At 44.7% G+C, this 12,056-nt stretch overlaps 1 protein-coding gene across 7 annotated transcripts in view; it reads right to left on the reverse strand.

Annotated features, from left to right (window-relative positions):
• VEPH1 (ventricular zone expressed PH domain containing 1) overlaps nucleotides 1-12,056 on the reverse strand; it is a 197,960-nt gene that overhangs the window by 138,430 nt on the left and 47,474 nt on the right. For all 7 annotated transcript variants that reach the window (XR_012788028.1, XR_012788027.1, XR_012788029.1 and 4 more), the window contains exon 5: nucleotides 5,071-5,237. Coding sequence is in view for 4 of the 7 variants with exons in the window: in XM_075570553.1 (XP_075426668.1) it covers nucleotides 5,071-5,237 (167 nt within the window). In the remaining 3 variants the exon portion in view is untranslated. The remainder of the gene's footprint in view (nucleotides 1-5,070; nucleotides 5,238-12,056) is intronic.

Here is a 12,056-nt window from a genome sequence, read left to right on the forward strand (position 1 = left end):
GAACCCAGATATAACGCGATGCTCTGGGTCCACATAATGAGACCGCGTCATAACCAAGATCACGTTAAAACCGGGATTGCGAAATGGCCGCCGCGATCAGGGGTTCCGTGAGGACTTACTTTTCTGCAGCTCTCTCCTCTCCCTGCTTCATCAGGTTGCGTCTACGTGCGCGGCGCTTATATACGCTCTCCAAAGCTTGGTGCTTGGGGAGACAGTTCAATTTGACTTTCGAGCAGGAGGGTCTCATGATCCTTCTCTGACTAATGACAGCCCAACAGTGAATACATTTTATATAATACAGGAATTGAACCCATGATCTTTCATATGCTAGTGCAATTCTCTAACAAACTTAACATCTACTGCACAGTGCAGTCCATCACCATGATATTAAGTTTGTTTATAGAGTCATATTCATCACACCAACCCTGTGGTGTAGCGGTTAGAGAATTGCACTAGCATATGAAGGATCATGCGTTCAATTCCTGCATGGTATGGTATAATTTATACATTATTATTTTATATAATAAATGATAAAATAAATAAAATAATGTATAAATTATAAAATTATAATTAAAATAATAATTTATAAATTATACCATACCATGCAGTCATTGAACCCATGATCTTTCATATGCTAGTGCAATTCTCTAACTGCTACACCACAGGGTTGGTATGATGAGTGTGACTCTATAAACAAACTTAACATCTACTGCACAGTGCAGTCCATCATGTTCCTTTTCCGCACTCTTCCTATACCAGTAGTAGGAAAAGATATGCGACTTTCAAATGCACATTGCTACATTCATCTGGGGCGACCCGAGGATAAATACATCAGTTATGTATAGACCCCTGGAGCTCCGGGGACTAACCCTCCCAGACCTGATGAAGTAGTTCTATGCCTCCCAACTAGCTCAGATCCTTTTATGGAACTCCAAGAGAGAGGCCAAACGGTGGGTTGACATTGAGTGCTCCAAGGCGGGCCCAGCCAATATCGATTTTCTCTTATGGTTAGTCAAAACAGGCAGACCCCCTCAGGTCCTCACTCACCCAGTGAGTAGGCACTCTCTGGCCCTTTGCGACCGCCTGAAATTTAAGTTCAAGCCTACTACAAAACACTCAGACATTACTCTGTACTTCGATAACCCAAAATGTGCTCCTGGGCGGCCCAAGGGAGCCTTCCAGGTATGGTAAAAAAGTGGGCATCTAGCATATGATATCAATCACGGGTCTTAAAACATTCCCAGACTTCCAAGGAAAATGTAAGTTACCATCTTCGGAAATATTCCGATACTTAAAATGAAAGAATTTTACCATGCAGTTTTACTTAAATCATGACCCGGCGTCTTCAACAGGCTTTGAAATCATGTTCAGTAATAGATATTTAAATGAGGTACTGCTATCAGACATCTATCAAACTCTGATATGTGGAGAGACAAACCAGAGGTTAGCCTGCATGACAAATTGGGAGGAAGAGCTGGGGAATGCCTAGATATCGAAGAACGGCAGAATACAGCATACTATATGGGAGGCAACGCCCAAAAACTCAATTTCTGCGGTCATTAAAGAAAATTAATATAAGCTGCTCCTAAGATGGTACATGACCCCGCTATGAGGGTGTGATCACAATGGGTATTTGACTCATAATTGGTGAGCTTGCCCAGTGATAGCCCCTTTCTGGAGACAAATTGGTGGATATATAAATGTGGTTCTGAACTCAAATATAGCGTTGGATCCATGGATAGCACTATTGGGAAAAACTAATTCATGATATCCCCAAACATCAATTAAAACTCACAACCCACGTACTTTCTGCAGCGAGGTGCGGTATTGCAGCAGCATGGGAAAAAAGAGGAAGCCCCGTCTATGCTTACTATTAAAAGTAGAATATGGCATGCAGCGGCCATGTAAAAACATACAACCTTTTTAAAGTATAAAATGCAACAAATATGTGCTAGTATGGGAGCCTTGGCTGAGGTCTGAGTGCTGGTATGGAGCAATAATCGGACAGGCGCCATGAACTTTTCTTTAACTTTATTAACACAGTCCGAATATCAGGCCAGCAACAGAACAGGTTTTCGTAAGTTACATGTAGACACTTGACACTCAGGTTTCCTGAACCATGGACAGAGCTGGAATCTTTCCCTTGCAATTCTTAGCAGCCCCTCCTCCCCCCCAGGTCTCATCAATGAGCCCCTGCTGTGAAGATCCTACTCCCTACTGTCTCTGGATCCTGATTTAGTGTTGTGTCTTAAGGGCCCCTATACTGGGAGACGCCCTAACTTAAAAAACAAGAAACATTACTTACCCGTTTACAGGGCTAGGAGGCCTGGTATCACAGGTTCCAGTGGCAGGCGTAGCTATGGTATAGACCTCCCCCGTTCAGTTAAATCTCCCGCCCTCCGAAGCCAGCAGAGACCCTGAGGGACTGACCCACTCCAAATCTACTGGTGATTTGTAGGGGGCAAAGTTTATATCCCTCCCCTACCCCTTCTCATCCCAATGTTAGTCGTGTCTTTCATCCATTTCGCGTCTTATATAGTACAAATACTAAATACCACCCTCAGGGGGTCAACCAGAGTGTTGGGATTTATAATCACCTCTCAACTGTTATGAGTGTATGTATTTCTAATACGTACTAGTGTTTCATACTGTATAATTATCTTGTCCCTGGTCCTCCGTCTTTGTTCTGTACCCCATCAAAACTTTCAACAAAGAAATGTTTTTTTTTTTTTTTTAAAGAACTGTATTACTTTTGGAAAGTTATTTTGTTTCTTGTGCTCTGGTTTTCTCTTTGTTTTTCTTTGGTTGCCATTTGTATTACATCACCTCTACAATATGTTTATATAACTCACCCTTTATGGTCTGCACAGACCAGGCACTTTGGAGGGGCCTTCCTGTGACGCCAAGTGTTTACTATAATAGGAACAATCTGTTTTAATCCTGTACTCATATCAAAGGGATGCCGGACTGAATTAGAATTGAAGGTAAAAAGGACAACTTAACATGTAAATGAGCCTGCAGACTCCAATTAAAGTTAATGGAGGGCTGGACAGACTGGTTCTTGAGGCTATAGGAACCCAGTCTGAACTTCGACCACCCGAGCAAAACAGAGGAGGAGCAAGAGCTCACGTATTACTGATCATCTTCAGTAAAACCAACAACAGCTGAACATCACATACAAGAAACCCCAACTGGGCCCGTTTACGATGAGCAGACAAGTAAGTATCTCTTTAGAGGAACATCAACACTTTTACATCCTAACATCTAGTATCATAATTACTAGTACAAGGCACCCACAAAGGTATTTGTATATGTACAGTAGCACCCTTGGGGCATGCTAGAATTTTCTTAGTACGTCCTGGTCCTTATAGGGAGCTAAGGGGTTACTTTCTCTTAGAGGCCCTAATTGTAAGCAATTCCAAGTAACTAATGTAAAGTAACTTATTTTATGTTGAAAGTCACATAGGGTGGTGATTGGCTAGTTTATTTGTTTCCAGGAGGTACTGGAAAAGTCCACCCTTCAGGGGATGACTTGGTTAGGTAAGCCTTCTCTTTTCCTGCCCAGCCACAGGGGTGGGAAAAGGTTATAAATGTTTGGGACCTGGATATCTTTCTTCAGATCATACAAATTGGACCTGCGATGAGAGGATCTCCGGGGCTACTAGCCCTGTTATAGGGTTAGCAACCTTTCTTGTTTTCTAAGTTACGGTGTAGGGGCCCTTCAGACACTACACTAAATCAGGATCCTGCCACAGTAGGGAGTAGGTTCTTCCCAGCAAGGGCACATTGAGGAAATCTGAGGAAGCTGCTAAGAATTGCAGGAGACAAGTTCCAGCTCTGTCTCAGGCAGTAGAGGAAGGCTTGAAAAAGAGCTGCTCTACTGTATCTACAAACATCATGGTTGAGGAAACCTGAGTGTAACGTGTCTGCATGTAACTTACGAAAACCTGTCCTGTTGCTGCCTGAAATTCTGACTGTGTTAATAAAATTAAAGATAAGTTCCTGGCGCCTTGCTCTATTATTGCTCACCATACCAGCTCTGCCCGAAGTTCCAGCACCCAGAGATTCAAGGGAAATGCTGAGCATCACCTACACACACATTGGGACAGTTTGATGTGCCCCCTCTTCTATTGGCCGGGGGTAGAGGTGTTACATATACATTGAGGCCAGAGTATAATGGTTTCTACATCCTATAAAACTACCTATCAATCCACTTATCTAAAAGTGACTGAGTAGGTAGCACTTCTGCCTAAACTTCTATCTGCAGGGATTTCATAGTTTGATAATGGAGTTGCCGAGTGATATTACTAGTGGCTAAGAAGCGTGAGTAGCCGTGTTGATCCTTTCTTCCATGTAGTAACAAAGGAGGGAGCGGGAATAAGGGGTATGAGACCTTTTATTGGACCAACAAGTAGTTGACATGTAACAAGCTTTCAAACCTCTCAGGTGCCTTCATTGGGTTATCCGAAAGCTTGTAACATATCTTGTTGGTCCAATAAAAGGTATCATACCCCCTCCCAAGTTATTATTCATTAATAAGCATTCACTTAAATTGAGTTCGATTTGTTGACCTAAGGCAGGGGTGGCCAACTCTAGTCCTCAAGGGACAGCAACAGGTTAGTTTTTAAGGATATCCCTGCTTTAGCACAGGTGGCTCAATCAGTCCCTGCTTCAGCACAGGTGACTCAATCTGTGGCTCAGTCTTTGACTGAGCCACCTGTGCTGAAGCAGGGATATCCTTAAAACCTAACCTGTTGGTGGACCTTGAGGACTGGAGTTGGCCACCCTTGCCTAAGGCAACTAAATCCATGGTATCCCTCTCTTAATCTTGCTTAGCATCTTCCTACCCATTTAGCCTCTGCAGGAGCCGGTCAGTACCTAAAGATGTAACTGCACTTGTGTTAAAATGTATTATTAATATTATTAAACTAAAAAATATATATAACTATGAGGATTCTTATGCTTGCCTACCTTATGCTGCCGCAGTTACAATGTTCCCGAATAGTGGAAAACCAAAACAGGCTTAACATGAGGCACAACTGGCTTTGTTTAGTAATAAATGAGTATTACCTTTGGTTGTTTGCTTTTAGCAACTGCTTGTAAGAGCCTTAACATGTGGTGCTGCTCTCCTTCTTCTAACTGGGGCATCTGTGATACCAGCTCTTTCAGATGGTGGTTTATTGGCTCGGGCTGCATCTCATAGAGAGATGGCAGCACACGTAGCAGCATGCTATTACCTGTGTAACAAAATCAAACACCTTATTTCAACACACATCCTCCTGAATGGACAAGGAAAGTGCTAAACCAATATTTATGTCACAAGAGCTCATGTATTTAGTGTTGCACAATTTTTTTTTTAACCATACATACTATTTTAGTGTCAATGTATTGTTTTATTAGGAGATAATGAAAATGTGTCATTTAAGAGTACACACGTTGGTTTAAGAAATATAGTAGCTTGCTACTGTATTATGGCAATTGATGGCAATCTGAATGAGCCTTTAACCCTAACAAGGCAAGTGGCCCAGGTCTGCTTATCAGAGATGTGCAAATCTCATCAAATGTGGTTTGCAAATGTTTTGGCAAATTTCTCTTAAATTTCATTTTGGTAAAAAATAAAATCACATTGCCAAAAAACAATACAGTAACGAGTCGGGTGACTGCACATTGACTTTTACTGCTTGGTGCCCCAAAAATTATGTCAAGTTTAGCCAACTTCACAAAACATTTTGCATGGAAAAAATGGGGAAATATTGCCTGGTTCGCCATCTTCTGCGAACATTTTGCTCATTTTTACTTATCAAAGAGACTGAAAATTCCTATGTATTGATAGCCAATAAAGAATAGCACTTGTGAGCACATTCACTTGTCTCAGACAGGTCGGCAACCCTGCCTTTCCCTCATTATCTCTTAGCATGCAATGCTTCTACTGCAGCCAGGGATTCTGGGAAATGACATGCAAATGAGCACTCACAGTGTATGTATTGATAGGAACGTAACACAGCTGACAATCTGACGTGCTTCATTTATCCCCTTTACTATTTGGTGTGAGCCCCAGAGGCTTCAAAAGGGATAAACAGTTCACTGATGTTACTAAAGTTGTGTATTAACATTAAACAAAATCCCTTTTAAAGTATCAGAAGATTTGCAAAAGTAATCTAAACTCTTCCAGGCTTCTGGAACTGGAGTCCTCTGGCACAGAAAGAGCTAGTGTTGAATCTGCACCACATGTATGTACTGTATGCTTGTTTGTTTGTACGTTTTCATTTATGCAGCGCCAACAGTACCAAATACTACCCCCCCCCCAAAAAAAAACTAAAAAGGGAACCGAATGTTTATTTTCTCAAAGTATACAAAAGAATGAACATTTGCAATACGTATTTAAACAATAGCTTGCTAAACATGTCTTATTAATGTCCGAAAACCTTTAAAGGAAATGTACTGACAGATGCCACAATAACTGCCACAAAACCCTCACACTTCAGAAGACCTTTCCCTCTTAATTCATGTATGTGTAACCATGTATCCCCTTGGCTACTAATCTGCCCTGCCTAACACATAAGCCCTGGTACCAGTGCAGGCAGTGTTAGGGTTAATCTGGGTCCCACTGCAGTAAACAACTCTGTTGAGTGGCAAGGGGCGTGGGCTTGAGGCCTGTGTGCTGCCCTATCAGGGGCTCAGACCTAGGACCCTTCCCCTGGGTACAAAAGGGACTGTAGATCCAAATTTTGTGGTTGCTGGAAGTGTGGAGCCAGGGCTCTGGCCACCTTCCTTCTCCTCCCGCAAGGGAGTGGAATACTACCCTTTACTCCCCCAGGGTAGGGGAGCAAAGGATAGACCTTTGGGGCCTCAAGCCCTGGGGGTTCAGTCCAGGGACCCTAAGAAGAGTGCACCTATTGTATGCTGTGTACGGATGTACAAGAATAAAGACCAGTTGCTGCTTTTATACTCCTGCCTGTGACTGCAGTTTATCAGGGGGAGTGAAAGATGGGTTTTCATGCAAGGACTGCACCCAGCACTGATGAGGCCTGCGGGGAATGGAGGCGCTGCACCCGGGTACGAGATGAGAGCTCTATTCCTGAAAGCCTGTCCTGTCTTCCCCACTAACATCGGCGGACACTCAGCAGTCCTGTAAGCCTCACACGTACAGCACAGCGAGAGTACAGGTAACAGAGAAATCTCCCAAAGGGTGGGGGAGCCCCTGTTACATATGTTTATTTACATCAATAAAATTGATATTGATATTATTTTGGGGCTGTTGTGTGCACAACTGAACGTGAAAGAAACAACAAACTGTGCTAGGAATGTTAGAGTTCCCACTCCAGCAGCATATGGGTAACATCTGTGTCCTGAGTTATAGGCTGTGCATATGTTGTGCTTAATAAGAAAAATTATACAACACGTATTAATGAGTATAATCCAAGCGGAATCGCAATTTGTTTTGCAGCCAGCTTTGTGGCAGGATCTATACAATATCTTAATGTACATACAGTACTCAACAAAGGCTAAACAAATAGGGTAAATGAATAATGTATGAAGTTCCCTTATTAAGCATCTTGGTTTTAAAATGGCATGGACAGTGATTTAGAACATATACATGTAGCCAGGTCCCCCAGGCTTACCCTCATCTCAGCTGCAATGGGAGAATAAGGGAAGGTTGCAGAGTGTGCAGGGAGCGCTTCGGTACACCGGAGGCTCCGCGGCGGCCCGAGCGTTCAGGGCGCCGCCATCAGTACTTGCGCATGCGCAGAGTCCCGGAGGCGACGACGTCAGACGAGAGGTCGCGCATGAGCAGATAGTGGCTGCGGTAGCGCGCAAAGTATGGGCCAATCAGAAGGGGCCCAGGACTGGAGACCACAAGTCCCGTCAGCCTCAGCCAGACCAGGTGATGCCAGGGAGCCAATAGGGCGATAGGAACTCTGCAGGAAGAGGTAGGAGGTTGCGCAGGGGAGTACGCTAGTCAGAGAAGACCGGGAAGGGGAAGAAGTAGGAGCTCAGTGTGTAGAGAGGCAAGTAGCCTCTACACTAGGCCCGCATACCCCAGGCCCAGATAGGCCCTGAGTCCCCAGTCAAGTCTAGTTAATAAGGGACAGGCCCTAGAATAGGAACCTGTCACGTTAGTGTGTGGAACTAGGGACACAGAGACTGTCACAGCTGCATTCCAGAGGTTTGGGACCAGACCTCTCCAGGAACACCATCAGTCGCCGGGTGGGATTGCCCCGGAGGACATCACAGACAGCCCCACGTCGTCGGATCCTTTGTGAAGACCATTTGCAAGCCAGAGCGCAGGAGCGCTCGGCAGGTAACATCCAATAAAGTGCACCAACTATAACATTGTCCATATTAGTGGCTGCGCAGTCACACACATACATTCACCTTGGGGGTTTATGGTGTGGGGTGTTGGACACGGTATGGGAACACAGTGAAGGGTCGCATCCTGCGAGACGCGTTAGTTATTGTGTCTCATTGAAGAGTAACATTAACAGGATTGATATATGCATGGTTATGGTTACCGCTAGTAAAGCTACTGTTTCTTTTACATGCTGTGTGAGCAGTACTGTTTTATTGTCCTGTGAGGAACAACTCCCGCTCGGCTGGGAGTCATCACAGATGGAGGCGCTGCACCTGGAAGATATTACCCCTACATATATATATTGCCCCAGGCTCTCCGTGGCAGAGGCTTGGACCCTGCGAGCCAACAGGTTAGACAGCATTGGTGGTATACTGTATTCAGAAGGAAACAGGGCTACATACACATTAATGCATCAAAAGTACTTGGCACTTACTTTGCATCCCCTACATTATCAAGTGATATTGGGTGTGGTTTGTACTGTATGTAGTATAATAGCATGAATTCTAGGGACCGCACATGACATAGTGTAAGATATTAACAATATCAACAATTTGCACACCTTGCCACCATTTTGGCACCTTCTATGCATCAAACCACCAAGTCTAAGCTGGCACACATTTGTGTCAAATAAATTAATTGTGAAGGAAGACAAAAATATTTTATATTTCATACATATTCTATAGGACAGGATAGCAAATTACTGACATTTTACATGGTGTTGACATAGTCCCCCTGAAATCATACCCCCTATGAAAAGATTTAAATACTCTGCTCACTGTCCAAGTCTAAAAACTCAGTGCCAACAATTCATGGTCTCTTTGAGGCTCACATGTATATGGGGAAACCCAATAGACTCTGAAGCTTATCAGATTGGACAGAAAAGCCATCATGATATCAGACAGAGACTATAAGTGTCCCTGCTATGTTCACCACAAGTGAAAGTTTCCTGCTGTCTTTAACTCATAGGGGTACCAAGCAAAATGAAATACAACTCTGTACGAGATTGGAGATGCTGTTGGGGTGATGTCTGGAAGATGTCCTCCCAGGGAGTGTATACTCTACTGAATATCAGAAACGAATTGAATAGAAATCATGCTGCTTAAAACTAATTTGGGAAGGAAGCATATTAGGTGGGTGTCTGTTCCACAGCACCACCACATGGACAATAACCCACAATAGGAACACTGACCATGAGGATGAACTTTTGCCTATTATAGAGCAGGAGGATAGGTACCACACAAATTCAGGGTATAAGACATGTGAGTGGAGGTACAATAAGTTAGATTGTCTTTAATTAAAGGAGTCATTTTTTTTTTTTATAGCATCTGAATAATGGCCATCCGCGTCCCTGCAAACTCTACCTGGATGTATAACTTGGAGCAGCCTTACTGATAAAACTGGTCATGCTGTAACGTATAACAATAGTGAGTATTGCTGTAAATGTCTTTCCTAGCAAAACCTCTTCAATTAAGAGCTACATATTGCGGCAAAGGTGTAAGGAGCACAAATAAGCGAGATTGAGAACTTGACCGACATTTTCTGTTTTGAGGAGCAAGGCCGCGCCTATAGTGCCTGCGACCGCGACGGCACCCGTCGCCACTAGCAAAAGTTGTATTTCGCTTTGCGGCTGCGTCACGGGCGACCTGGGCATTGATTGGTTCAGGGGCTGTCACATGAGGCGACAGCCCCTGAAAAATTAAATATTCCCGGCTTCCGAAAATCACGTCGCCCTGTCGCCGTCGCGCTTACTATAAGCGCACGCAATGACGACAATGCATTTGTTTTCAGGCGACGTCGCGTTGCTGTCGCCGGCACTATAAGTGCGGCCTAAAGCCTGACATGGAAGTATCAGGCAAACTGCCTTCTAACGTGAGATGCGGGTGAGTGGGGTAGCAGAAATTGGTGACTTGGGGACGGTGCTTCTTCTATTGCTGGGTGCAACCCACACTGTATGTTGACCCTCATTGATGTTACGTTACATGGGAAAATCCGACTACCTATCCACTTGAAGAATTCCAGCTGTTTTTTAACAGGAGCCTGAGAGCAGCAGGGGAGGGAGTCCAGGCCGTGTGTAAGTGTTGCAAAGTTTTTATGGGGCTATGATCAGAAAAATAGGATAAGCTTTTGGTGGCAGACATGTATACCTTTTGAAAACTGTTCCACGCTGCTGCATGTTCTGTGTAATGGGGAATTCCTAAACAAGAACAGCTGCCTTAAATGTCGGTCGAATAAATGTTATTACAACTTACAACAAACTATATAATTTTACAACCATTTCTCAGTTCTGTGTCTGTAACCCTCCATGTGTTTACTCAAATTAAATGGCTATTTCCAATTAGGTCCCTTCTCTTTCCTCCCATTTCAAATACTCTTGAGGTTTGCCAAAAAATGCCACGATCATTCTTCAAATTTGTAGCAAAGTCCCCAGAGGGATAGTCAAATATCATTACGTATATGCAGTTATACTTATGCTTATCAGTGAAAAAATAGAAACAATACCATGATAATTGATGTTTGGCGGTAGGTAGTGAGAAGTTCTATGAGGCATATTTGTCCATGAGAAAATGTAATTATTGCCAGTTGCCACAACTTTTACTGGGCAAACGTGATAACTGTAAGTAGATATTGTTATGCACAAGCTTTAAGGGGTAGATTCACTAAATGTCCATATAGCTGCATTATGGTGATATTATCCGTAATTACCACTGTGTTCACTAATATTTATTTATAAATGATGAAAGGTCCATATGGAACCTGAAACATTGCACTCTCCACTGTTCCACTCCTGGCTTCCCATCCAATTTCGGATCACCTACATGATATTAAAATATCTGCTTAAAAAAAACAAAAAACCCTAATCCTAAAAAAAATTTTTTAATATGGCCGCTCAATTAATCTCCTGTGACGAGGTGGTGTATTCACCCACTTCCTGTTCCATGTTGGGAGCGGAATGGGACCTATGGTTGCCGCCGATTGGCCATGATAAAGCCCTGCCGGTGGTTTGCCGCCACTACAACAATTATAGTTGGATGGACCGGAGGCCATGGAACTGGGAACAGGGCGGGCACGGGACTGGGAGCAGGGCTGGCATGATACGGGGGCGGGCATGGGACTGGGAGCGTGGCGGCCATGGAACTGGGAGTGGTCAGCCACGGGACTGGGAGCGGGGTAGTCACAGGAGTGGGAGCGGTTTAGCCACAGGACTAGGAACGGGGCGGTCACAGGACTGGGAGCGGGACAGGCACAGGAGTGGGAGCTGGGTGGTCACGGGTCTGGGAGCGGGGTGGTTATGGGACTGGGAGCGGGGTGGTTATGGGACTGGGAGCGGGGTGGTTATGGGACTGGGAGCGGGGTGGTTATGGGACTGGGAGCGGGGTGGTATGGGACTGGGAGCAGGGCAGACATGGGACTGGGGGAGAGGGGCGGTCACGGGACTGGGAGCGGGGCAGTCACAGGACTAGGAGCGGCGGTCACGGGACTGGGAGCGGGGCAGTCACAGGACTGGGAGCGGCAGTCACTGTACTGGGAACGAGGCGGCAATGGAACTAGGAGCAGGGCGGTCACGGGACTGGGAACGAGGCGGTCACGGGACTGGGAGCGGGGCAGTCACGGAACTAGGAACGTCGGGCAACCGAAGTACAGTGAATTGTACAATGTCGACCTGCCCAGTGGTGGGTTGCAGTGGCGGCAGACAACCAGCGGC

The sequence above is a fragment of the Ascaphus truei genome, chromosome 14 (assembly GCF_040206685.1).
Source record: "Ascaphus truei isolate aAscTru1 chromosome 14, aAscTru1.hap1, whole genome shotgun sequence".
In the NCBI taxonomy this organism is placed as follows: Eukaryota; Metazoa; Chordata; class Amphibia; order Anura; family Ascaphidae; genus Ascaphus; species Ascaphus truei.